General features: G+C 41.6%; 1 protein-coding gene across 1 annotated transcript in view; it reads right to left on the bottom strand.

Annotated features, from left to right (window-relative positions):
* LOC121548096 (CUB and sushi domain-containing protein 1-like) overlaps positions 1-27,251 on the bottom strand; it is a 442,651-nt gene that overhangs the window by 12,860 nt on the left and 402,540 nt on the right. Inside the window, exons 49-64 of the mRNA XM_045209890.1 lie at positions 26,485-26,673; positions 25,007-25,192; positions 24,244-24,438; positions 22,286-22,459; positions 21,485-21,658; positions 21,158-21,331; positions 16,825-17,013; positions 15,955-16,128; positions 15,330-15,512; positions 6,176-6,352; positions 5,819-5,998; positions 4,745-4,918; positions 3,197-3,370; positions 1,380-1,453; positions 1,092-1,203; positions 115-294 (exon numbers count right to left, since the gene is read on the bottom strand). Coding sequence (XP_045065825.1) covers positions 115-294; positions 1,092-1,203; positions 1,380-1,453; positions 3,197-3,370; positions 4,745-4,918; positions 5,819-5,998; positions 6,176-6,352; positions 15,330-15,512; positions 15,955-16,128; positions 16,825-17,013; positions 21,158-21,331; positions 21,485-21,658; positions 22,286-22,459; positions 24,244-24,438; positions 25,007-25,192; positions 26,485-26,673 — 2,709 coding nt within the window. The remainder of the gene's footprint in view (positions 1-114; positions 295-1,091; positions 1,204-1,379; positions 1,454-3,196; positions 3,371-4,744; positions 4,919-5,818; positions 5,999-6,175; positions 6,353-15,329; positions 15,513-15,954; positions 16,129-16,824; positions 17,014-21,157; positions 21,332-21,484; positions 21,659-22,285; positions 22,460-24,243; positions 24,439-25,006; positions 25,193-26,484; positions 26,674-27,251) is intronic.

Below are 27,251 nucleotides of genomic sequence, written 5' to 3'. Positions count from 1 at the left end.
AACTGCTAATCTAAGTATATGGCCCATGGTATAATTTATTGTCCTCAGGTTGTGAATGGTTCACAGGAAATAGTGACATTTCAATAACAGGCACATTCCAGTGCATAAGTATACCTTTGCAGACAGGTGGCTTTCCGGACCACTTTCCATCAGGTTTACATGTCCTGTGCTCTGATCCCCCGGCCAGGAAGAATCCGTCCTGACATGTATAAATCAAAGTATAGCCCAGAGTTGGTAGATCAATAGCCTTCACGTCAATGTTAGACAGTGTCTCGGGCTGTCTGCAGGCATGGGCTACAAAAAAGAAAGCACGAAGAAGAAAAAAACATGGTAAAACACAATACATTCACTCTACCACTGACCAGCATTACCGGTCAGAATACAGCAGCCCCACACCCACACCAGTATCATGGAGTTATGTAGAGATCAAGCAATCCTATCAGGAGCAAACATATAAAACAAGGCCAGAGTGGTGCTATCCATCTGTAACATAATATATGAACTCAGTCTTCACACTTTCCTGTTGTCAATTTAAGCCTCCCCACTCCCAAGCCTCTGACAGTGAAGCCGCTTTATGTGGAGGAGACGCCTGAAGAATTTCGTGGGGTATGCTGTCAAAATCGCCCACTGATTTACCACTCACATACGAACAGCTTAAACTTGGCTAACTTTATCTCTTCTTTGCTGAGGGCAGCAATCCCTACTTAACTTCCCTCCATGAATCACACAGCCCTTTCTCAAATGTCAATTCCCTTTTGACCATCCCTCAATGGTTTCTACGTTGTGATCTTTCTATTAACCATACATACAGCTCAAGACCTATAATCCTGGGCAGAGTTATTAAGGAGAGAGCTGGAGAACATGACACTACCATGATCTGGAATGCAGTAAATGAAAGGGTTACATTTTCTAAACCAATGCTCTACTCCCTTTGGCTGTCATACCCCCCTCTATACCGCCTGTGTCTCTCCCTTTAGTCATTAACAAGTCAACGCTAAGAAAATGTATACCTGGCAGATTAATAAATAACTTTTTCCAGTTTTCTTGACAATGTCTTGTCACACAAAAACAAATATTTCAGAAAGTCTTACCGATACATTCTGGTTGCACACCACTCCATGTCAAATTTTCCAGACAGGTTCTTGTTGTAGATCCCAGTATGTGGTAGTTTTTACGGCATTTGAAGGAGATTTTGCTTCCAACCTAAAACGGAAGAAGACTCATTACTATAAATGGTCTAAAAACAACCAGAGAATTGCTTTGACTGACCAGAATACTATTTTGGACTATTTTAGCAAATGATCTGAGCACAAATGACAATACAAAGATCTACTGTATGTTTACCCACAATTTGACATCGCTAAAAGTAAGGACCTTACCTCAAATCCTTGGGATGTGACTGGTATCCCATTAGATGGTGTTCCAGGGTCTCTGCATGTGCTATATGCAGGATCTAAAGAAAATGAAATGTTTAGCTCACTGACTACCAACATCATCATCACTGAAGAAAAGATGCAAACACTCAACAACATGACACCACACTACACCACACCACACTACACCCCACTACACCTCACCACACTACACTACACCACACTACACTACACTACACTACACTACACTACACCACAAAACACTATCCTACACCACACTACACCTCAGCACACTACACTACACCACACTACACCCCACTACACCTCACCACACTACACTACACCACAAAACACTATCCTACACCACACCACACTACACCACAAAACACTATCCTACACCTCACCACACTACACCACACTACACTACACCACACTACACTACACCACAAAACACTATCCTACACCACACTACAAAACACTATCCTACACCACACCACACTAGACCACAGCACACCACACTACACACCACACTACACTACACTACACTACACCACAAAACACTATCCTACACCACACTACAAAACACTATCCTACACCACACCACACTAGACCACAGCACACCACACTACACAACACACTACACTACACTACACTAGACCACACTACACCACACCACACCTCACCACACTACACTACACCACACTACACCACACTACACCACAAAACACTATCCTACACCACACTACAAAACACTATCCTACACCACACCACACTAGACCACAGCACACCACACTACACAACACACTACACTACACCACACCACACTACACTACACCACACCACACCACACTACACTACACCACACTACACCACAAAACACTATCCTACACCACACTACAAAACACTATCCTACACCACACCACACCACACTAGACCACAGCACACCACACCACACTACACAACACACTACACTACACCACACTAGACCACACTACACCACACCACACTACACTACACCACACTAGACCACACTACACCACACCACATCAGACCACACCACAACTAAGGAAGCAGACAGTGGTGTAAAGTACTTTAGTAAAATACTTTAAAATCTGTATCTGTACTTTACGGTTTATATTTTTGACTACTTTTACTTATAATAATATGCCATTTAGCAGACGCTTTTATCCAAAGCGACTTACAGTCATGCGTGCATACATTTTTACGTATGGGTGGTCCCGGGGATCGAACCCACTACCCTGCCGTTACAAGCGCCATGCTCTACCAATTGAGCTACATAGGACCACATACTTCACTACATTCCTTTAAAAAATATTGTACCTTTTAATCCATACATTTTCCTTGACACCCAAAAGTGCTCGTTATATTTTGAATGCTTAGCAGGACAGGAAAATTGTCAAATTCACGCACTTATCAAGAGAACATCCCTGGTCATCCCTACTGCCTCTGATCTGGCGGACTCACTAAACACACATGCTTCGTTTGTAAATTATGTTGGAATGTTGGAGTGTGCCTCTGGCTATCCGTAAATAAATAAAATAAGAAAATGGTGCCGTCTGGTTTGCTTAATATAAGGAATTTGAAATGATTTATACTTTTACTTTTGATACTTAAGTATATTTTTGTAATTACATTTACTTTTGATACTTAAGTATATTTTAAACCAAATACTTTTAGACTCAAGTAGAATTTTACTGGGTGACTTTTACTTTTATTTGAGTTATTTTCTATGAAGGTACTTTTTCCACCACTGGCAGCAGATGTGCATTATTATTATGGTATGAATGGGCAGGACGACCCACCTATACATGAGGGCTGCATTCCACTCCAACTCCCATCCACCTGACACACTCTCCTGGAGGACCCGACCAGGATGTTGGGGTCCCTGCAGTAGAAGGTGACCTCTGACCTGTAGGTGAACTGTTTCCCCTCAGCATAACCCTCTGCTGGGGTGCCTGGGTCTCCACACAGCACAGCTAGGCACAACAAAGCACAGAGACCATTAATCAAATCACACACACTTCACATCACACACATCCCCCGGGTTACGTGGGTTTCGGAATCTTAATTCATAATTTTTCAATTGCACAACTGACCAGCTAGTCATTCATAACATGGCTCTTGGAATTACAACATTACGAGGTGAAAAAAAGATAATCTTGTTGTGAGAGACAGAAAGCACCGTAGCTAAACTAGACCTGTTCTCCCCTACTGTACAATGGTTTCAAGTTGCTTTTTCATAATAGGTCTTTCATGTTTGTGAAATGCCCCACATACATGTTCCACAAAGAGTTTAGCAGCGGAAGTCACTCAGACCCATTTCAGATCCACAGTATGAGAAGTTGTTATTACAGAGTGTGTCACAACTTCCACGGAGGCTGCCTCCCCTCCTTCTTCGGGCAGGCTTCGGCGTTCGTCGTCACTGGCTTACTAACCACTGCTGCTCCCATTATCATCACTCCACTTGTCTTGTCTTGTTATCACACACACCTGGTTCTCATCCCCTCATTAGTCTGTGTATAAGTGTCCCCTCTGCTCCCTTGTCTGTGTGGGTGATTGTTCCATGTGAGAGTAGAGTAGCTCGGTTGAGCTACTCTCTTATTGTATTGCCGGGGTAGATTTATTCCCCTATGCTTGTATATCGTTTGGAGTATTTCCGTACCGTGATTGCCAGGGTAGAGAGTTTCCCCTGTGCCTATGTTTGTATGTCGCTATCCAGCGCAACTGTGACGGAAAGGAATAAACTCTGTATTCGGTGATTTACCCTCCTGCGCCTGACTCCTTCTATCACACTCATCACAGAGTGGGCTCTCCTGCAGGCTTTCCATGACAACCCACTTTCCATGACAACCCACTCTGTGCATGGAATTTCGGAACATTCTGGCACTACTTCTGGCACCGTGTCAGGAGGTTTATGATCAAGGCCTGCAGGCTGCAGCAGCAGACTCCGTCCATGTATCTTGTAATGCTCATGTTATGGGCAGCCCTAGCTGCGGATACTTGAGGGATCAATTTAGGAAATGTTGACATTCTTTTTGCATCTGTCACAACAGTTTCCCAACCTGTCAAATCTGGCATTTCACAGAGGGTTTAGCCGGGTCATGCACCCCCCAGCGGCACAACTTTAACAGGGCTATAGGAAGGATAAGTAGGCCAGGTGTGCACATTTAATTTGCTTTAAACTGATAGGCACTGCTTTCATAAATTTGATGCGTCTACTATAAAATATATTTTAACACAAACAGAGCAATAGGTAAACACTGCTAAGCTTTGATAACACTGCCATTGCACTAAAGCTTAGATCAAGTGCTCAGATTTTCAGTCTTAAAGGTACTTGATTTTCAACTTACGAAGACATTGAGGGATCTCCCCTCGCCATGTGCCGTTCCCCTCACATGAGACGATTCCAGGGCTGGATAGCTGGTACCCATCGAAACAGCTGTAGGTGACACTGGAGCCCCACTGCAAGTCTGACCCCTCAACCTTCCCATTGCGAACAGCAGGAGGCCGGTCACACATGATCACTGATGTGGGGACAAAACAATATCATCAGGATGGATGTAATGATTTTCAGTGAGTAAGTACTGCATGTTAACTCAAAACATATATTTTAATGTGCTAGAAGGGAATGGATGATTTATCGCGGTTCATATCCTCTTTGATGATCATATTCTGTCTTCCACAGGGAGAAAGTGTTTTCATTTGCCTATTAATGGCAAGTAATATAGTTAATTCGGAAGTAGACGTCCCATTAATCACAATACATATCCGATATGGACTGTGTATCTGTTTTCGATTATATGCAGGGTATTGCATGAACTGTTATTTCCCGTTGAGACGATAAAATATTCTAACTCTGAAAGAAATCATTGCAAATGCTGTGGTATTGGATGTCTATTCTGTAAAAGCAGGAATTTCTGGCATATTAAAACAGTATTCACACACAGGACTGCAATTGGTCTATAACCACATGTCTGGTAAAGTGCTACTGTGGGAAATTCTATGTAAGTGCACACATTCACTCTCTGCCTGTCAATCTGCTCGGGAGGAGACTTCCCTGCTCTATGCTTGTCTGCATTGCACCACTAACTGGATGCATCGTTTTCTCCACACGTTTCAAGTCTGACATCTGATAGCACAGATCCTACACATTTCATGGATAACATCCCTTCGGTCTGTGTAAGTGAATAATTTGTGCTCGCTGTGCCAAAAAGGTAGAGAAACTACTCCAAACAGGATCAAAACACTTTTGAGTTCTTTTGATCTCTGAGTGCTTGAAATTCTGGAGTGTGGTGATATCTGTAGTATATTTCTCTGGTTGCGCCTTCTCATCTCAGCCCTCAGTAAAGAAATGAAAGTAGAAATGTTTGTTTCTTTGTAAGCCAACAACAAGTATTATTGAGTCATAACCAAAGTTGAATTACCTTTACAGTTAGGCTTGGTTTGGTTCCAAGACCCGTTCTTGGTGCAGAGGAGCACGGATGAACCGACAGTGTCCATGACGTGGCCTGGGTTACAGTGATACTGAACAGTCTTGTTGAAGGTGAACTCATTTCCTATGTAAATCCCATTGGCAACAGGACCTGGATCTCCACAGCTGATCACTGTTGAATCGGTCAAACATTTGTACATGCAGTACTGTATAAGCATAATCAAAAGCATAGAGTGGCATGTAGGATTAGGTGTATTGTGGCCACGTCTCATGGTCTAGGTTGAATGAATACAAGATGTGTGTTAGACCAGCCCACTGTAGAGCTCCTACAGTGCACAGTACAGTATACCTGTGCAGTCTAGGGCTGAGCCGGTCCAGGTGCCATTGGTGGTGCAGTGGCGAGTGGTGAGACCTGAGGTCTCATATCCTTCCCAGCAGGCATATGCCACGGAGCTTGAAAACACTATTCCATCACTGAAGACAATCTTCCCATAGGCAGGAGTACCTGGATTTCCACACGAAATCGCTGAAAAAAACATAAATAGATAAACATAAAAAAATAACTAGAACATTCGTCAAGGTAAATTTAAGGTAAATAAACCATATATTAATTGTCACTTGCAATCATTAAAGTACTACTCTTGGCTATGGTGTGGATAAAAGGAATCTACTCTATAATAAATCCAATCTTTCTACAGTCGTGGTCAAACGTTTTGAGAATGACACAAATACTAATTTTCACAAAGTCTGCTGCCTCAGTTTTGATGATGGTAATTTGCAAATACTCCAGAATGTCATGAAAAGTGATCAGATGAATTGCAATTAATTGCAAAGTCCCTCTTTGCCATGAAAATGAACTTAATCCCCCAAAAACATTTCCACTGCATTTCAGCCCTGCCACAAAAGGACCAGCTGCCATCATGTCAGTGATTCTTTCGTTAACACAGGTGTGTTGACGAGGACAAGGCTGGAGATCACTCTGTCATGCTGATTGAGTTAGAATAACAGACTGGAAGCTTTAAAAGGAGGGTGGTGCTTGAAATCATTGTTCTTCCTCTGTTAACAATTGTTACCTGCAAGGAAACACGTGCCATCATCATTGCTTTACACAAAAAGGGCTTCACAGGCAAGGATATTGCTGCTAGTAAGATTGCACCTAAATCAACCATTTATCGGATCATCAAGAACTTCAAGGAGAGAGGTTCAATTGTTGTGAAGAAGGCATCAGGGCGCCCAAGAAAGACCAGCAAGCGCCAGGACCGTCTCCTAAAGTTGATTCAGCTGCGGAATCGTGGCACCACCAGTGCAGAGCTTGCTCAGGAATGGCAGCAGGCAGATGTGAGTGCATCTGCACGCACAGTGAGGCGAATACTTTTGGAGGATGGCCTGGTGTCAAGAAGGGCAGCAAAGAAGCCACTTCTCTCCAGGAAAAACATCAGGGACAGACTGATATTCTGCAAAAGGTACAGGGATTGGACTGCCGAGGACTGGGGTAAAGTCATTTTCTCTGATGAATCCCCTTTCCAATTGTTTGGGGCATCCGGAAAACACCTTGTCCGGAGAAGACAAGGTGAGCGCTACCATCAGTCCTGTGTAATGCCAACAGTAAAGCATCCCGAGACCATTCATGTGTGGGGTTGCTTCTCAGCCAAGGGAGTGGGCTCACTCACAATTTTGCCTAAGAACACAGCCATGAATAAAGAATGGTACCAACACATCCTCTGAAAGCAACTTCTCCCAACCATACAAGAACAGTTTGGTGACGAACAATGCCTTTTCCAGCATGATGGAGCACCTTGCCATAAGGCAAAAGTGATAACTAAGTGGCTCGGGGAACAAAACATCGACATTTTGGGTCCATGGCCAGGAAACACCCAGACCTTAATCCCATTTAGAACTTGTGGTCGATCCTCAAGAGGTGGGTGGACAAACAAAAACACACAAAATCTGAATAGAATTATGCAAGAATGAGGATGTGGCCCAGAAGTTAATTGACAGCATGCCAGGGCGGATTGCAGAGGTCTTGAAAAAGAAGGGTCAACACTGCAAATATTGACTCTTTGCATAAATGTAATGTAATTGTCAATAAAAGCCTTTAACACTTATTGAATGCTTGTAATTATACTTCAGTATACCATAGTAACATCTGACTAAAATATCTCATAACACTGAAGCAGCGAACTTTGTGAAGACCAATACTTGTGTCATTCTCAAAACTTTTGACCACAACTGTACAGTACAATATATTTTACAGGTGCTGGCCAAGCAGATCAACTTAATTGTAATCTAACCGAAACAAGACATTAAAATAAAAGACCTATTGATTTGATCCAATTAGTTAAAGCTTTTTAAGGAAAATGCCTTTTGTCAGTGATTTGAAGTGGCATTTTAGAAGACGGTGATAAATGAAATGGGATCTCACTCTCATAGATATCGGCTTTAAAAACCAATTTGGTTAATTGGGAACAACAAGGCTATTCCATAAATAATGAGTCATCAGGGACATATTCACAAACATAACCACATGACTCACATGAATAGATCTTTGAGAGCTTTCACTCACACTACCTGCTGAAAGAGATTGTCCGGTGCTTTTGTATACCTTTTAGCCAGTAGTTCTGAAAGTAGCGCTCACAAGCTAAAAAAGTGGTCCCCAAAAAATGGCATACTACATCACATATGTGCACCACGTCATTGCTCTTTCTCTTGCTCTGCTGTGTGTGCATCTTGCTAGCTGTCACTCAAATGGCGAGGGGCTGAAGCTCATTGGTTGAACTCGAATTGCTAGGGGGCTAGCCCACGTGGGGGAAAATGTAGGGAAAACAGCTTCCAGAAAAAACAGTTGTTTTTAAAAACTAGGGATTTCATGGCTAATTTAGGTAAGACAGTAATTATTCTCATAGATTATGCATGTATGAACTACACATTGACACATCCAGCCCAATGCGGGAAGTTTAAAAAAAACTTCACCAAAGTTCCAGAGGATGTCTTTAAATACTCTCAATTGGGCTTAAGCATTTTCATCTTTGTTTACAGAAGGGGAGAACTAGCAGCATGGGAATCTTCAGAGGGCATTAATCAAAGAGGGATCTGGCAAAGCATGACATCAGTTGTGAGGAAATATGCTCTCCGCTTTCCTCCATGTGAAAATGAATGACAAATGTACACAAATGCTGATCTCAAAAAGTAATGAACGCTTTTGTATTTGTATTTATTATGGATCCCCATTAGCTGCAGCCAAGGCACCAGCTGCTCTACCTGGGGTCCAGCAAAATTAAGGCAGTTATACATTTAAAAAACATTACAATACAGGCCTCTACTACCACATATCTATAACACAAAATCCATGTGTACATGTGTGTATAGTGCGTATGTTATCGTGTGTTTGTATGCAAACTTTACAGTTGCTTTGATTACAGTGGGAATCTCCGGGGCATTAGCTAGTGCTAGCTTTGAGTGTTTATGTCTCAATTAGGGTTGATTGAGCACATACTCATTAGCTCAAGTCATAGAATAGCTAAATAGCTGAACATTTAAAGAGATTGAATGGGATCTTAAGCACTAATACATTCGCAACATATTGTACGAATTGGAATTCGTAACATATCATACGATCTGCAGGACGTAAAAATACGAAATGGATGACGTTGTAAACAATTGTGCACAATTTTCAGGTACCTGTTTTGGATTGTGACCACTACTTTCAAAACTACTAGCTGAAATTATACAAAACCTCTGTAGCATCACCTTAAGAGCAGTAAACTCCATTATTCATTCATCTTGATAAGAATGACTAGCATTATCGCTGTGTAGACATAATATCACTCCAAAGCTGCAACAGGATACTCTGTAGATTAAAGGAAGCAAATCCCCCTGTACAGCTTCCCTTAACAATGTAACCACTTAGAAATAGAGAACAACTGGTCCATTAAAGAGTTAATGAAGTCCCTCAGTGAGACCACTGAGACCATATGTATTTCCCGACTCAAAGTCATTATTTCCCAAGTGACAGCCGTCTTGTGGTCTCCCTGTGCATGACAATGTGTATTTAGTACTTGGGCACAGCATTATTTGTATAACAGAAATAGTGCGCAGCCTTCCACTTTGAATCTCCCAAGCAGTGATCCGTCTCAACTCCCTTATAGCAACCGTTAAACCAATTGGCACACTAGATAAAGATGAGCAAAAAAGACTGTATAAAATAAATACAAATACAATATTATATGCTCAAATAAAATGGGGAAATTACTAATACAATTGTTTAGAGAAAGATTTTGTTTAACAAGTAATACAAAAAAAATAAAATAAATAAATAGGAGTCAAAATTACTGGATAATATGCATTGCTCTTTCGAAGGCCAAACCTACCGCTGGTGTGTGTGGCCAAAGACCTCTATTTCCTGTCATCTGACCATAGCACTGGTTCCAATCCAGGTGCCAATGCCATTTAGCAAACTCCAGGCGGTGCTATGGTCAGATGACATGAAACACAGAGCTCTTTGGCCACACACACCAATTGTAGGTTTGGCCTTCGAAAGAACAACGCATATGCATTAAATACCTCATCCCAACTGTAAAATATGGTGGAGGATCTTCGATGTTATGGGGCTATTTTGCTTCCACTAGTCCAGAGGGCCTTAGTTAAGGTCAATGGCATCGTGAACTTTACCAAGTAGCAGGAGATTTTTGTAATTGAAAGAAATGTTAATTGACCACTAAACCAACATTTTGCAATGGCATCTCAGTCTCCGTACTTGAATCCCATTGAAAACTTGTGTCATTATACTCACAGGGGGAGGGTGCTGGATATTGACGCACCCATGCATCAATCTAAGTAGCATAATAAAAAAATCCCCATAAAAATCTGTCAGTTTAAGCTAGAGATATCGCATACGCCTACAGTTGAAGCCGGAAGATGACATACTGTACACCTTAGCCAAATACATTTAAACTCAGTTTTTCACAATTCCTGACATTTAATTCTAGTAAAAATTCCCTGTCTTAGGTCAGTTAGGATCACCACTTTATTTTAAGAATGTGAAATGTCAGAATAATAGTAGAGAGAATGACTTTTATCTCTTTCATCACATTCCCAGTGAGTCAGAAGTTTAAATACACTCAATTAGTATTTGGTAGCATTGCCTTTAAATTGTTTAACTTGGGTCAAACGTTTCGGGTAGCCTTCCACAAGCTTCCCACAATAAGTTGGGTGAATTTTGGCACATTCCTCCAGCCAGAGCTGGTGTAACTGACTCAGGTTTGTAGTCCTCGTTGCTCGCACATGCTTTTTAAGTTCTTCCCACAAATGTTCTATAGGATTGAGGTCAGGGCTTTGTGATGGCCATTTTGCCACAACTTTGGAAGTATGCTTGGGGTCATTGTCCATTTGGTAGACCCATTTGCGACCAAGCTTTAACTTCCTGACTGATGTCTTGAGATGTTGCTTCAATATATCCACATCATTTTCCTTCCTCATGATGCCATGTATTTTGTGAAGTGCACCAGTCCCTCCTGCAGCAAAGCACCCCCACAGCATGATGCTGCCACCCCCGTGCTTCACGGTTGGGATGGTGTTCTTCGGCTTGCAAGCATTCCCCTTTTTCCTCCAAACATAACATGGTCGTTATGGCCAACCAGTTCTATTTTTGTTTCATCAGACCAGAGGACATTTCTCCAAAATGTACGATATTTGTCCCCATGTGCAGTTGCAAACCGTAGTTTTACTGTGGATATAGATACTTTTGTACCTGTTTCCTCCAGCATCTTCACAAGGTCCTTCGCTGTTGTTCTGGGATTGATTTGCACTTTTCACACCAAAGTACGTTAATCTCTAGGAGACAGAATGCGTCTCCTTCCTGAGCGGTATAATGGCTGGTGTTTATACTTGCATACTATTGTTTGTACAGATGAACGTGGTACCTTCAGGCATTTGGAAATTGCTCCCAAGGATGAACCAGACTTGTGGAGGTCTACACATTTTTTTCTGAGGTCTTGGCTGATTTATTTTGCTTTTCCCATGATGTCAAGCAAAGAGGTACTGAGTTTGAAGGTAGTCCTTGAAATACATCCACAGGTACACCTCCAATTGACTCAAATGATGTCAATTAGCCTATCAGAAGCTTCTGAAGCCATGACATCATTTTCTGGAATTTTCAAAGCTGTTTAAAGGCACAGTCAACTTAGTGTATGTAAACTTCTGACCCACTGGAATTGTGATACAGTGAATTATAAGTGAAATAATCTGTCTGTAAACAATTGTTGGAAAAATTACTTGTGTCGTGCACAAAGTAGATGTCCTAACAGACTTGCCAAAACTATAGTTTGTTAACAAGAAATGTGTGGAGTGGTTGAAAAACAAGTTTTAATGACTCCAACCTAAGTGTATGTAAACTTCCAATTTCAACTGTATGTCAACCTTCTGCATCTGTGGTGGAAGGTGGCCGAGATACAGAGGTGTTTGTCAGACCATGAGACATCCCGAAAATCGGTCTTCTAACGAAGACCACTCTGTGGAAAGAACACAATGGTGTTCTCTGTTTTGCTCTACGACCCCCACATGTGTCACAGGACTCGTCTAAAGGTAACCCATAAAAATGAATGGAGGTAGTTTTGTGCCCAAGAAAATAAGGGGATATGTGTTCAAAAAATAATTATTATTTCCTGAGCAGACACTTCAAAACCGTATTCCTTATGATACATTTCTTGGGGGTACATAAAGGGTCCTAAAATGAAAAAATAAAAAATTAATCTAAAACAATTCCTGCTTAGTAAAACATCCTCCCCCCCAACGGCTTAGACTGTTTTTAGGTTAAACAAAATCTCTTTCTCTGAGCAATTGTATTAGTATAGGGTGTCCAATCAAAAACGCATCTTTTGACCAATGGGTAAAATAATATGTTAATTGTGTAGATAATCCTGGGCTACTGGCCACCTGACAGGCTCACTTTCCCACTGAACTCATCACCTTTCTTCTCAAATCCACAGGACATAAAACAATATAGAGGTAAGATGGATATCAATTTTGGGACATGACATGTAGTATTTTCATATATTAGTATATGCTTTTCATATTCATTCAAATTTCCTGTTCTTTTTCTAAGATTTCTCACAAAAACAAGCATGTCAAGGGAGCACTAAGCGTATACCAAACTTTTTATTTTCAAAGCCGTTTACATTTAATTCAGCTTGTGTCATGCAAATGTAGCTTTTTATGACCCGCTGAAACAACTTTGAAGATGACGACCATAAAATGTTAAATCCTCTAAAGTTTTTACGAGAAACCTGCGCCGATTTGTCAACATAGCTCGGTGCTTATTAACGGATGTATTAGGTTACGAAATCCAACTTTTTTGATATAATGTTAATGATATGTTAGAGAAAGACCCCACTGAATGATTCATAACATGAATAATCATATTTGTCTTGGTAAAATGTATTTTATAACACAAAGTGAAATTTCATCAGCAAAGTCTGTTTTCACACACTCTGGGCAGAGTGGGTGGACACCCTAATTAGTATAAAATAATTTCCTTTGTTTTAATTCAATATACAGTAGCTTGTTATATTTGTATTATTTATTTTATACTTTATTTTTTGTTCATCTTTATCAAGGGTGCAAATAATAATGGACCTGAAAGTATACAGTGCATTCGGAAAGTATTCAGACCCCTTGACTTTTTCCACATTTTGTTACGTTACAGCCTGATTCTGAAATGGATTAAATTAATTATTTTCCTCATCAATCTACACACAATACCCCATAATGACAAAGCGAAAACAGGTTTTTCGAAATTTTAGCAAATGTATTACAAATACAAATCAGAAATACCTTATTTACATAAGTATTCAGAGCCTTTGCTATGAGACTCGAAATTGAGCTCAGGTTCATCCTATTTCCATTGAACATCCTTGAGATGTTTCTACAACTTGATTGGAGTCCACCTGTGGTAAATTCAATTGATTGGACATGATTTGGAAAGGCACACACCTGTCTATATAAGGTCCAACAGTTGACAGTGCATGTCAGAGCAAAAACCAAGCCATGAGGTTGAAGGAATTGTCCGTAGAGCTCCGAGACAGGATTGTGTCGAGGCACAGATCTGGGGAAGGGTACAAAGAGATGTCTGCAGGATTGAAGGTCCCCAAGAACACAGTGCTCTCCATCATTCTTTTGTTATATTTTACCCCCTTTTCTCCCAATTTAAATTATGACCTTGTCTCATCGTTGCAACTCCACAATGAGCTCGGGAGAGGCGAAGGTCGAGTCATACGTCCTCCGAAACATGACCCGCCAAACTGCGCTTCTTAACACCTGCCGCTTAACCCGGAAGCCAGCTGCACCAATGCGATACAGTGCCTTAGACTGCTGCGCCACTCGGGAGGCCCAGCCTTCATCATTCTTAAATAGAAGAAGTTTAGAACCACCAAAACTCTTCCGAGAGCTGGCCGCCCGGCCAAACTGAGCAATCGGGGGAGAAGTGCCTTGGTCAGGGAGGTGACCAAGAACCCGATGGTCACTCTGACAGAGCTCCAGAGTTCCTCTGTGGAGATGGGAGAACCTTCCAGAAGGATCACCATTTCTGCAGCACTCCACCAATCAGGCCTTTATGGTAGAGTGGCCAAACGGAAGCCACTCCTCAGTAAAAGGCACATGACAGCCCGCTTGGAGTTTGCCATAAGGCACCTAAAAGACTCTCAGACCATGAGAAACAAGATTATCTGGTCTGATGAAACCAAGATTGAACTCTTTGGCCTGAATGCCAAGCATCATGTCTGGAGGAAAACTGGCACCATCCCTATGGTGAAGCATGGTGGTGGCAGCATCATGCTGTGGGGATGTTTTTCAACGGCATGGACTGGGAGACTAGTCAGGATCAAGGAAAAGATGAACAGAGCAAAGTACAGAGAGATCCTTGATGAAAACCTGTTCCAGAGCGCTCAGGACCTCAGACTGGAGCAAAAGTTCACCTTCCAACAGGACAACGACCCTAAGCACACAGCCAAGACAACGCAGGAGTGGCTTCGGGACAAGTCTCTGAATGTCCTTTAGTAACCGAGCCAGAGCTCGGACTTGAACCCCATCGAACATCTCTGGAGAGACCTGAAAATAGCTGTGCAGCTACGCTCCCCATCCAACCTTACAGAGCTTGAGAGGATCTGCAAAGAAGAATGGGAGAAACTCCCCAAATACAGGTGTGCCAAGCTTGTAGCGTCATACCCAAGAAGACTTGAGGCTGTAATCGCTGCCAAAGGTGCTTCAACAAACTACTGAGTAAAGGGTCTGAATACTTATGTAAATGTCTTATTTCAGTTTTTTTTTATACATTTGCAAACATTTCTAAAAACCTGTTTTTGCTTTGTCATTATGGGGTATTGTGCGTAGATTGATGACGGGAAAAAAACTATTTAATCCATTTTAGAATAAGGCTGTAATGTAACAAAATGTGGAAAAAGTCAAGGGGTCTGAATCCTTTCCGAATGCACTGTATATGGCAGGGGACTCACCTTCACAGACTGGCTGGGTGCCACTCCAGGAGCCGTTGAGGAGGCAGGTCCTCTCAGCCGAGCCACTCAGGGTGAAGCCGGCTTCACAGGTGAACCTCAGCAGGCTCTTCAGCTGGAACTCGTCCCCCAGCCTGGAGCCATGAGGTGGGATTCCAGGGTCACCGCACTCCCCAGAACTACCGCCTCATGAGGGAGAGAAAATATACAACACTCAAACGACCTCCCATCACTCACCGCAGCAGGTCCATAGGCAGCGCATATCAGTCATTCTAGCCTTGTTTTCTGAGATGGAAATAGTATTTCCCCCCCCCTTCCTTTTAACCTCCATGAAATGCTACCAAGGCTCTACCCAGAGTGCTTGCATCCTACAGCTCTAGCTACCAAACTTGGAAAACCCACAGAAACCCATTGTTTTTTCAGCTGGGGTTGACTTCCCTGAAACCTGTCGATCTCTGTTATTTCTGTCCATTAGAGAGCCTTCAGGTCTCCCCTGCCCGGCAGTGTGGTACACTCTTAGAAAACAAAGTGCTATCTCGAACCAAAAAGGGTTCTCCTATGGGGACAGCCGCAGAACCCTTTTGGAACCCTTTTTTCTAAGAGTGTAGGACCCTGCTGATGGATATACCTGAGCAGTAGGGTTGTGGGCCGCTCCAGCGCCCGTCCTCCTGACAGTAGCGCGTGGCGTTCCCAATCAGTGCTCGGCCGCGGCTGCAGGTGTAATGGACCACGGCTCCGTTGGTGAACTTCCTACCTGACATAATAGCTTGGGGCGGTGTGCCAGGATCCCCACAGGAAATAGCTGCAGGTGAAACGGAGAGAAAATGTTCAGAGAGGACAGTTGATAGAAATACTTCTTTATATCCATCATGGGTCTAAACAATATATATATATATTTTTAAATGTATTGTCACATACACCAGATAGCTGTAGTGAAATGTGTTGTTTTACAGGGTCAGCCATAGTAGTACGGAGCCCCTGGAGCAAATTAGGACACATCGACAGATTTTTCACCTTGTCGGCTCGGGTATTCGAAACAGCAATCTTTTGGTTACTGGCCCAACGCTCTAACCGTTAGGCTACCTGCCACCCAGGATATCCTTCATTTTTTCTTGTGCCTTCAGTGTTACTGTTACTGTCTGTTATTGTTATCAAGTATATGTCTTTTGAACCCAGCACCTAAATACTTGTTATTACTATAAACTTTTGAGTTGAACCAATTGCTTATTCTATGCCTTCTGTGTTACTACCACTACTACTCGCACTACTCCCACAACCCCTTTTAATCACTAACATTAACACTATATACAAAATTGTCAGCACAGCCATAATGATTCTATACTCTTTCTTTCTCACCACATATTTCCCCCACTATAAGAACGGTACATTTACTCTTTTTATAATTCTCCAACAGCAACTAACCACACCACTTGGGACCCAGATTCCACCTCAACCACTTCTTGTACCCTGAGCAAGACAATCCCAGCATATTACTTACAAAGGCACTGGGGAAGTGATCTGTCCCAGAGGCCGTTTGACTGACAGGTGAGAAGCGATGAGCCGAGCAGATAGAAGGCCTTCTTGCAGTGATACATCACACTGGTTCTGTAGTTGAAGCTCTCGGGGAAGCGCTGCTGCGGGTGACGAATGGCATTCTCCACAAAGCCTGGATCGGAGCAGTTTACCACTGCAAGATAAAACCGGCCGCATGCTTAAAGTCTGACAGTGAACCCAAGAGTGAGAAGAGAAGGGAAATCAACGAGAAAGCTTGAATAGCAGGATTCCGATTCATTTCAAAACAACCCATCCATGCTTTTTAAGATATACAGCTTCTCTCATGTACTGTAACTACAGATTTTCTACAGTCAATAGCATTTGACATAAAGTTTCTCTAATAACTGTGTAGCAATGTCATACATGTGGGTTGATATGCAGTTTCTGTTTAGTTTTGTTTTACTTGGAACAAAATGTAGATTCCTTATTTACTCCAGTTGCACTTAAAACCAGCAGGGCATGAAGCCCCAGTAACAATAACAAGCTGTACCTCTTGCCTCAGAGTTGGCTGAACATTGTTTTCAGCTATTGCCCTTCAACAAAAAAATGCCTAAAGTTAAAGTAAAGTAATGTCCAGGGCAAACTAAACAGATCGCTTTCCCTCAGTGACAGCTGCCAATGCCTTGGCAGTCAATGAAACCCCTAGGGACAGAGAGGTAGGAAAAACTCCTCCAAAATTGATAATTGGCACATGCTATTGGCGTGTTCCTTACCTTTAATAGACACCATTATTCGGGTTACCCTCTTGAAAAAAGGTGATTGTTGGAAGACTATTACTAAAGGAACCCTGGGTGAGGGTGTGGGAGTGCAGAGTGGCTTACAAAATTACATTGAACAGAGTGTGTCAGTAGCAGGGAGCACACTGACATACTGTAGGAATACTGAACAGGCTGAGGTAGCATGGAGCACACTGACATACTGTAGGAATACTGAACAGGCTGAGGTAGCATGGAGCACACTGACATACTGTAGGAATACTGAACAGGCTGAGGTAGCATGGAGCACACTGACATACTGTAGGAATACTGAACAGGCTGAGGTAGCATGGAGCACACTGACATACTGTAGGAATACTGAACAGGCTGAGGTAGCATGGAGCACACTGACATACTGTAGGAATACTGAACAGGCTGAGATTGTTGTGGCAGGTGAAGGAGGCTATTTCATATTTTTTATATACATTTTTTTAACCATGTTATCCCTTGCTTTTTCAGCATGGAGGACTATTCTATTCATACAAATACATGTCATTATTGATTTTTAACATGGGTCTTTACTGAAGTTGCGCAACATGAGCTCATGGGCTCTCATGAAGTGTTTGATTAGATTTTCGAATACATTTGCATTGATGTCAGAGTGATTAGAGGGACAATAGAGTGCTGATTACCAGGCAGTTAGTAAGTTTGGTAGGCTACTAATGACCATCAGCAGCATCAGAGCTTGGAGAAGCCTAATTACCGTGAATAAATGGTCACGTGGAATTTGACTGCCTTCATGACTCGTGACCGCCGGTGTGGCGGTAATACAGTCACCGCGACAGCCCTAGTCTTTAGAGAACGGTTAATCTGATGGTGAGATACACACTGAGTGTACAAAACATTAGGAACATATTCCTAGTATTGAGTTGCACCCCCTTTTGCCCTCAGAACAGCCTCAACTTGTTGGGGCATGGACTACAATGTGTTAAAAGTGTTCCACAGGGATGCTGGCCTTGATCTTGATTCCAATGCTTCCCACAGTTGTGTCAAGTTGGCTGGATGTCCTTTGGATGGTGGACCATTCTTGATACACACGTGAAACTGCTGAGCATGAAAAACCCAGCAGTTCTTGAAGTGGATTTAACAAGTGACATCAACAAGAGATTCACCTGGTCAGTCTATGTCATGGAAAGAGCAGGTGTTCCTAATGTTTTGTACACAAATTGGGCAATTTTTATTCTTCATTGATCCTGAAGAGGGGATAGAAATAGACATCCATTATTATTTGGCCTGTAAACTGGAGATAGTTTGAGACCAGGTCAGAGGCACAGCACAAGATGTCCCGGATACTGTTAACATGTTCATGTCAATTTCACCAGGCTTCCTCAAGAAAATAACCACTAAGATGAATTATTGATCCGCAAAGACCTACACAGTCCTTTGTGTCAGAAGATGTGCTGTAATGTAACATGGTCTGTTGCATTCCATTGGAATTTCTAAAATCACCTGGCTAGAACAGGAAATTCCTTAAAATGGAACTGACAACATTTTAGCAACATTAAATCTTATTCAAATCTGTTCATATACACCCCCAGGAAGAATATGACACTTCCAAAAAAAAAATCTGACAAGCGAGCACTTAGATATGGTCATTTTCAAGTTTTCGTAAATTCTTAGAATATTTGGGAATTACGTATACTAAGGTATTTGTGAAAATTCTATAGCAATAAAGAGTGGGAAAGCGGCCGTGCGTTTGGACAATTAATAGACACTGCAGTAAATAAAACCTAATGAAAACATCTGTCTCATCCAAGACCGGAGTCTACGCAGACCGGTGCGCCATAGCCAATTAGAGCTACAGTAAGCCTTTATGCAAACAAGCCATTTGCCACACAGGCCTGCCATCATTCACTTTGAAATGGACTGTGTGTTTATAATAATAATAATAATAATAATAATATGCCATTTAGCAGACGCTTTTATCCAAAGCGACTTACAGTCATGCGTGCATACATTTTTTTTTGTGTATGGGTGGTCCCGGGGATCGAACCCACTACCTTGGCGTTACAAGTGCCGTGCTCTACCAGCTGAGCTACAGAGAACCACGTTTACAGGCAGTTGCAACAGCACGACTTTAGATCATTCGAATGCATTTGCCAAAAGCCACAAAAGCAACCTCAATGAATTTCTGCAAATATGTAAATACCACAGGAATCCTATTACATTTGGGAACTTTACAGTCCTATTGATCAAGCAACCATGAAAAGGTAGGCTTTCTCTCCCTCAGTTATGCACATCAACAAGATCAACAACTAATGCTAGCCAGAGCAAGATGAGCTCAAATGTAATGAAGGAACATTAGATAAACTCTCTCAAACTTTTTCAGCTAGTTGCCCATCAAAATTGCACTGATAAACGATGGGGAATTGTAGCTTCCTCATCCTTCTGCAGCTTGCCTGCCAATGCATAAATTATTGTCCCAACCAAGCACCCAAGCTAACTGGCTAAAATTGGCTAGCTTGCTAGCTAGCTACTTCCAGACACAAATGAGAGAACACCTCACTCTGACCATTTTGCTCGCCATAGCAGAGCTGGTTAGGCTGTTTACATGCTATCTAGAGCGTTCTTGACTAACTATTACTTTTTTGCCTACATTTACTGACCCCGGTCATATTCAGCAGGTGTTGCGCATTCATAAATTAATCAGTTATTCTGAACTCTTGCACACTCAGACAAGTGTGCTCTGAAATCGGAGTAGGTAGCCAGAGTGAATTTGCGAATGCAAGAGATATGTTAACTGCATAACAGTCGTTCAAGTTCTTGCTAGCTAACCAAATGCCACCTGCATCTCTAGCTGTGTATAGCCAGCGAAAAACGATATGAGGGGGAAAAAGTCAGTCACTCACCCACTCCTCCAATAGCATGGCATGACATCCTCCTAGCAGCTAGCTAACGTTAGGCTCCATGTTTTTAGCTTGCTACATAAATAGATACGCTAGCCTATTAGCCACGTTATGACTGACTTGTGATCATTGCCGTTGCTAGTTTGATTGTATTGACATTCCAAGCCTTAGTTACATTCGTCCATTTTTGTCCAAAATATTGAGTCATTGAAACTGACAGTGCATCCCAAATGGAGGCAGCAAACAATGTACCAGGCCAGCTGTGATTTATAACCTGATAGCAATATTTTTTTACCTACCAAGAAATGTATTGGTGAATTATATTAATCATAAATTGAACTGCATCCATCTATTCTGGCAAAAATACCTTAGTGTACTTCATGGAATATTGAGTCAAATATAACCTATTTTTAAAACCTCTTATAAAGTTGGTTTTGTAGCATAAACTGGGAATTTAATATTTTTTACTGATATTGCGATTGTGTGTTTGTTTCATATCTGCAAAGTAGTCAAAACGCTGTCAGTTCCACTTTAATACACAATGAGTAAGATTAATGTTTGGTTTGTGAGCCATCGACATGCACAAACTATCAATACAAAATAAAGTATGCACTTTACCCACAAATGAAATGGATATATCTGAAAAGCTTTGAATTTATTTTTGACCGTGTCTTACCTCTACATACTGGAAGAGGGTTGCTCCACTGTCCAGTCATCCTGCACTGAGCTCTTGAGGCACCATGCAACATATATCCTGTGCCGCAGGTGAAGTTGACCACATCGTTCAGGTTGAACTCGCTGCCATTAGTTCGACCATTTGCTGGGTTTCCAGGGTGACCACAGGTAATGGCTTTGTAAAAAGTAGAGGTAGCCAAGAGAGAGCAAAAATAGTTTTACACAATTATTAGTGATGGTGATTCAAAGGTCGAGAATTCCTGTAAATCTCTGATCGTTAAGGGAGAATCGATGAAGGCAATAACAAAACTTAAGTTTCTCCACTTACAAACACAAACAGGAGCTTGTCCGGACCATCTGTGGTCTTGTTGACAGATCCTAACCGATGTGCCAATAAGGCGAAAGCCAAGGTTGCACTGATATACAACAGTGTCACGATAACTGGAGCCACCTCCACTTATGTGACCATTGATGATAGGATCAGGGGAGTCACAGTGGCCAGCTAGAAGTGAGAATAAACCAAATACCTGCATCATATTTTCAGTTCTTAGATGATACTTGAAATAGTTGACACATTAGTATGGATTGGCATTAAAAAATACAAACGTTCTTCTTAGAAATGGTCTCAAGACTGTAATAACCATTTGGCACTTTGACATATGAAAACATTTAAAAAAATGTTTTATCCTTTCCTCCCCCAATAATGAATGTCTTTGTGCTGAGAACTGCCTCAATAATTTTATCTGATCGATAATCTAATCTATAATAATGTTGGTGGTACAATATATCTTCATTTTTAACTGACATTTTGTAGTTGACTGCTGTGGTCGGATTAAATCTAATGGATAGAATGATCAGTATAAGAAGTTGCCTACCCTAAATCAAATTTGGACACTGGTAATTGAAGATAAATTACCTTAAAAGAGGTTGACCTTCAAGAGTTTGAAGCGGATCAACTGTAACCTGAGGAATCTTAATGTGTTTCTGGCATAATGATTTGAAAACCAATAAGGTGCTCTACCCCATTTGGTGTTCGTCCAAGATCATAACATTGGGGGACGTCCAGGATGACACAATTTTGGGGCTCGTCCAGGATAAGAAAATACAGAAATAAACATTTATACTGTACCAAGACACTTGGTTTCCACTCCGCTCCAGAGCCCGTTGACCCCACATTCCCTCACATGTGACCCCACCAGTGTGTATCCCGTATTACACATGAAGATCGCTGTGGCACCAAATGTAGTCAGGGTTCCTATCTTGTTGCCATAGGGAGGAGAGGGGAGGTCCCCACACGAGATAACTGGAAGTGACACAGACAATCAGAGACTGAGTTATACTTGGTTGCACGCCACTGTGTCTGAGTGGAAACAAATTCTACAATGAGGACTGATTAGTGGAGCATTTTGATCTACAGTGACTAGATATCCCTGAATGAAAGGCATGCAGAGAATTGTGTATTTCAGTGGAGGCTGTTGGGAGGAGCTATAAGAGGATGGGCTCATTGTAATGGCTGGAATGGAATCAATGGAACGCTATCAAAACCATCAAACATTTGGAAACCACGTTTGACTCCATTCCATTGATTCCATTTCAGACATTACAATGAGCCCGTCCTCCTATAGCTCCTCCCACCAGCCTCCACTGGTGTATTTGTACTAGAACACTAAATGGGGAAGTGGCACATCATGTCTTACAGCAGCTGAATGATTCAGCCCTCACAAGTTACCTGTAAATGTTACAATAAATGTAAATAATATGCCATTTAGCAGACGCTTTTATCCAAAGCGACTTACAGTCATGCGTGCATACATGTTTGTGTATGGGTGGTCCCGGGTATCGAACCAACTACCTTGGCGTTACAAGCGCCGTGCTCTACCAGCTGAGCTACAATATGCAACTACCTTATGTAAACACATTTTGCTGGCCGTTATACTAACATTCATTATATATTGTCCTTGTTTTTGTTTTGTCAGACCATTCTAATGTATGCAACAGTATGCTTGTTTGTTTGTCATTGTGCATTCACCTTCTTTAAATTCACCTACGGTCTGGTTCACCACATGAATAGAAAGGAGTCAGTAAAAATTACAGTATGTAAGGACATTGGCTATAGATGAAAATGAGTACTCATGCAGCATATCAGGGATGGAAATGAAGCTATCCCGCTAGCTCGAGGCTAGTACTTTTCTGACCGGGCTAGTAGAACATTTTCCCAACTAACCCACTAATGTTTTTTTTAAAGTTTCGCATTACAGAGTTTGGACCCAGGCTAGTTACAATAATGCTGTATTCTATTAGCCCAGCTGGCCAGTGCTCAAAATACTTTAATTCCATCCCTGAGCTGTATGTCTTCCCCGTAAGGAGGCACCCCGGGAATGATCAGAAAACACACCAGGGACTCCTGGATGCACCTAATCAAACCCAAGGCCAATGTGCCTTTGCCTGTCCACAATGGCATGTAAACACATTAAATATGAAGTCCCCGCTAATCAGAATGTTTACATTCTCCCTCTGACCTCTAATTAGGCAGAGCCTATTTTCCCTGATTACTTCATCACCACTACAGTTGTTTACACAACATGTCTAAGTAGAGGAAATAGGTAGAGCTGTGATCAAAACAAATTGCATGTTTGGATACTGCCTTGTGACTTCCCAGCTCCCACACCAAATCCTGGGGATTATGCATGTTACGGTCCAGAAATACACTGGGAGCCACAATGAGGCAGGGAGGATTTCAGACTTATTAACTGCCAGTCTGAATTACAGCCCTTGTCAGACAATGAAATTGCTCTCAGTAATTAGAAAAAGGTACTATTCATACTCGAAATGTCAAGTATTTTGCACTCCACTCTCATGACTGATCATCATCCCGTGTAGCTCAGTTGGTAGATCATGGTGCTTACAACATCAGGGTTGTGGGTTCGATTCCCACTGGGGACCAGTTAAAAACATATATATATGAAAATGTATGCACTCACTATTGTAAGTTGATCTGGATAAGAGCATCTGCTAAATGACGTAAATGTTATTTTCTGTAACTCTAAGCAGTGCAGACTGGTGGTACATGCACAGTATGTATCTTACTCTTGCAGGTAGACCTCTCCTCGATTCCAGCCCAGGTTCCATTAGCTAAGCACTTGACGGTCCTCTGTCCTCCCAGGTAGAAGCCAGGAGTGCAGCTCAGCATTATCTGAGCTCCAAATTCATTCAGTGACCCCGAGATCAGCCGCCACACCATGTGTTCTGAGAGCACGCTCTCAATGTTAGGACATTGGATCGCTGTGGGGGGAGACAGAACAGGCCAGAGTTAATGGAATACCGCGACCCTGGCCTTCATTCTGAACACACTCAAAAGTCCAGACATGACAGAGAAATCTCAATTTCCTTTACTTTCTCCAACTTCAGTGATTTGATATTCTAAAAGCCTTGTGATGTGTGTATTATCGGTCTTTGTCCTAGAGTCTATACAGAGTATTATATTCTATTAATAAAACCGCCAAAGCACTTTCTGAGACCAAATGTTTTTGTTATATATATTGTATTCACATAAATCACACTCATTGTAGTATGAACATGTAATTTAAACAGTCATGTCCCAAAATGACTTAAACATGATTGCTTAGAGTGTTTCTGGTAATGCAGGCCTGAGGGGGCGGGGTTGCATCCTACCATTTATTTTGTGTGAGTGCTTAGCCGCAAAGATCTAGTCATTATTGCTCACCCGTTACCTGCTCCACATTACTCTCTAAGGAGGATGTTAATGAGACCTGCATTGACTGCAGTGGCTCAATGAGGCAAGCGATTTTAGCGTACTGTTGGCATAGAAACAAAGGGTTATTTTTCTCACGTAAACAAAGAGGTGGGTGTGCAGTGTTGCTCCATGTCCCGTCCTCCAGACAGACGGCGCTCGTGGAGAGACTTGTCTCCATCCTGTACCCTTCATTGCACTGGTAGTTCACTTTGCTTCCCACTGTGTACTGGAAACCATGGAATGAACCATTGGCAGGAGACTGAGGGATTCCACAAGATATAGCTGCCAATGGAAAGATATGAAAATATAAAAATTATACTCTCATCAAACGATAATTTCTCACCCTGCAACTGTTTATTCAAATCAGAATTTCATCTACCTAAGCAACAGGAACATCTACCAAAGCAACAAAGCAACATATTTTGAGAACAGTTCAAGCTAGTAGATGTTTTCATAGTTCCAGTAAAAGCAGTGGGACCAATTAGGCTGTTTTCTTGTCAAATTTGATCACAACCTTACGTTTAAATTGGATTAAACAGAGAAGCCAGAATCCTCCTCTGCCTCCCCATGACCTTAAGAACAGCTGAATGAATTACTCTCAGCACTTACAGAAATTATGCCACATAATTAGTGGACACTATGGCCACTTCTCATCACGAGTGTTCTGTGTTCTGACTATAGTGGCCGTGTGTCTCAAAGGGCAGGGATTAAAAGGAAGTAAGCTAAGTATGTACCAGTACTGTTAGTATGTACCAGTACTGTTAGTATGTACCAGTACTGTTAGTATGTACCAGTACTGTTAGTATGTACCAGTACTGTTAGTATGTACCAGTACTGTTAGTATGTACCAACTATTAGAGTACATTGGAAACCAGAACTTTACCCTTGAAGATTGTGGCATTCACTTGCTTAAACCCACGCTTACTGTTCGAAATACCATGTTTAGAATACCGTGCAAATGGAACAGACGATCTCATCATATAAAATTATAATTTCCTATCAGGTTTAGTGAGGATAACAAATAGCTATCTTGTTTTGTTCGCTTGTTACCCACCTATAGTTGACCACAATTGAGTGGACACAATTTCCAAATAATTATTCCCTTTCCTTTGTACCTTTAAATAGATAATTGTCTTGCATGCTCTATCGCAAACAGGCGTTAAAGATAAAGTAATTAGCTCCACCTTATCCTCTATTCCTTTATGCAAAAATAAATCTTGTTACAGCAATGGGCTGTCACACTAGTGAACACAATGCAGAAAGGCTCAGTTACATAACTGTCGATGATTATATATTTCTGAACAAAGTTTGTTAAAAGACTTCTCAGAATCTACTCATTAAGATATTTTCTATGATATTAGGAAATATTCATGAATTGTAGCCTGCTATGTTGAAGACCAAATAGAAAAAGAAACAGTAAATGAATCACAATTCCTCCAGATTTATGCAGACACAAACACATCTCAACATTGTGACAAGAGGGAGCCCAATCACATTTGCAAGACTTTCACCAGACATAAGATTAAAGTGAATCCCCCTCGAGTCAGTAAATGCCATTCGCCGTTCTGCATTACCTTGACATAGTGGAGCTGGGGCATCCCAATGATACAGTCCATTCAGATGTAACCGGCAGGTGGAATTTCTGGGCCCCACTAGTCTGTAGCCAGCATAACAATAGTACGCCAGATTGCTTCCTGGGATCTCTCTTGTTCGGTTAAGCACCCCTCCATTTGCAGGTGGGTCGTTAATGCTACAATAAGGAGCTAAATTGAAAAGAAAGGAGCAATTTAAGTGTTTTCTATATCATTCCTCCTTCTAAATGATGAACGATATACACTAGATATACATTAGTATTTTATATTACATTACATTAGTATAACATTACATTAAATCCATCCAACCAGTGAATAGTACTAAATGGTTAAGTCTAGGTTCTGGGTGATTAGACCTCATGTTAAAACTCCAAGCATCAGTCTAATTTACTTTGATGAAAGACCAATGGACTGTTAAAGACGAAGGGAAAAGTCCCCTGGCTGGGTAAAGACTTCTTCACTCCCAAAGCAGTTTTGTAAAGATCAAGCGGAAGTGTATTACCCTGTCTGTGTTCAACATCCCTTCATTATTTAAAAATACTTTTACATAGTTTGACAGCACCGAGGTAGCCACTCTGAAGCCTTCAGAAACCATCACTTATTCTGACACGTCAGGCCTCAATGCAATGTCAAATTTTTCATTCATGCACAAGGGATGGCAAATTGAATAAATGGGGAAACGTGGAAACAAACTGGAATAATAACTAGCACAGGGGCTGGAATGGCAAAAGGATCGACTAAAATGAATA

The sequence above is a fragment of the Coregonus clupeaformis genome, chromosome 31 (assembly GCF_020615455.1).
Source record: "Coregonus clupeaformis isolate EN_2021a chromosome 31, ASM2061545v1, whole genome shotgun sequence".
NCBI lineage: Eukaryota > Metazoa > Chordata > Actinopteri > Salmoniformes > Salmonidae > Coregonus > Coregonus clupeaformis.
Note: the sequence above shows the minus strand (reverse complement) of the source record. Positions and strands in the feature narration are given on the sequence as shown.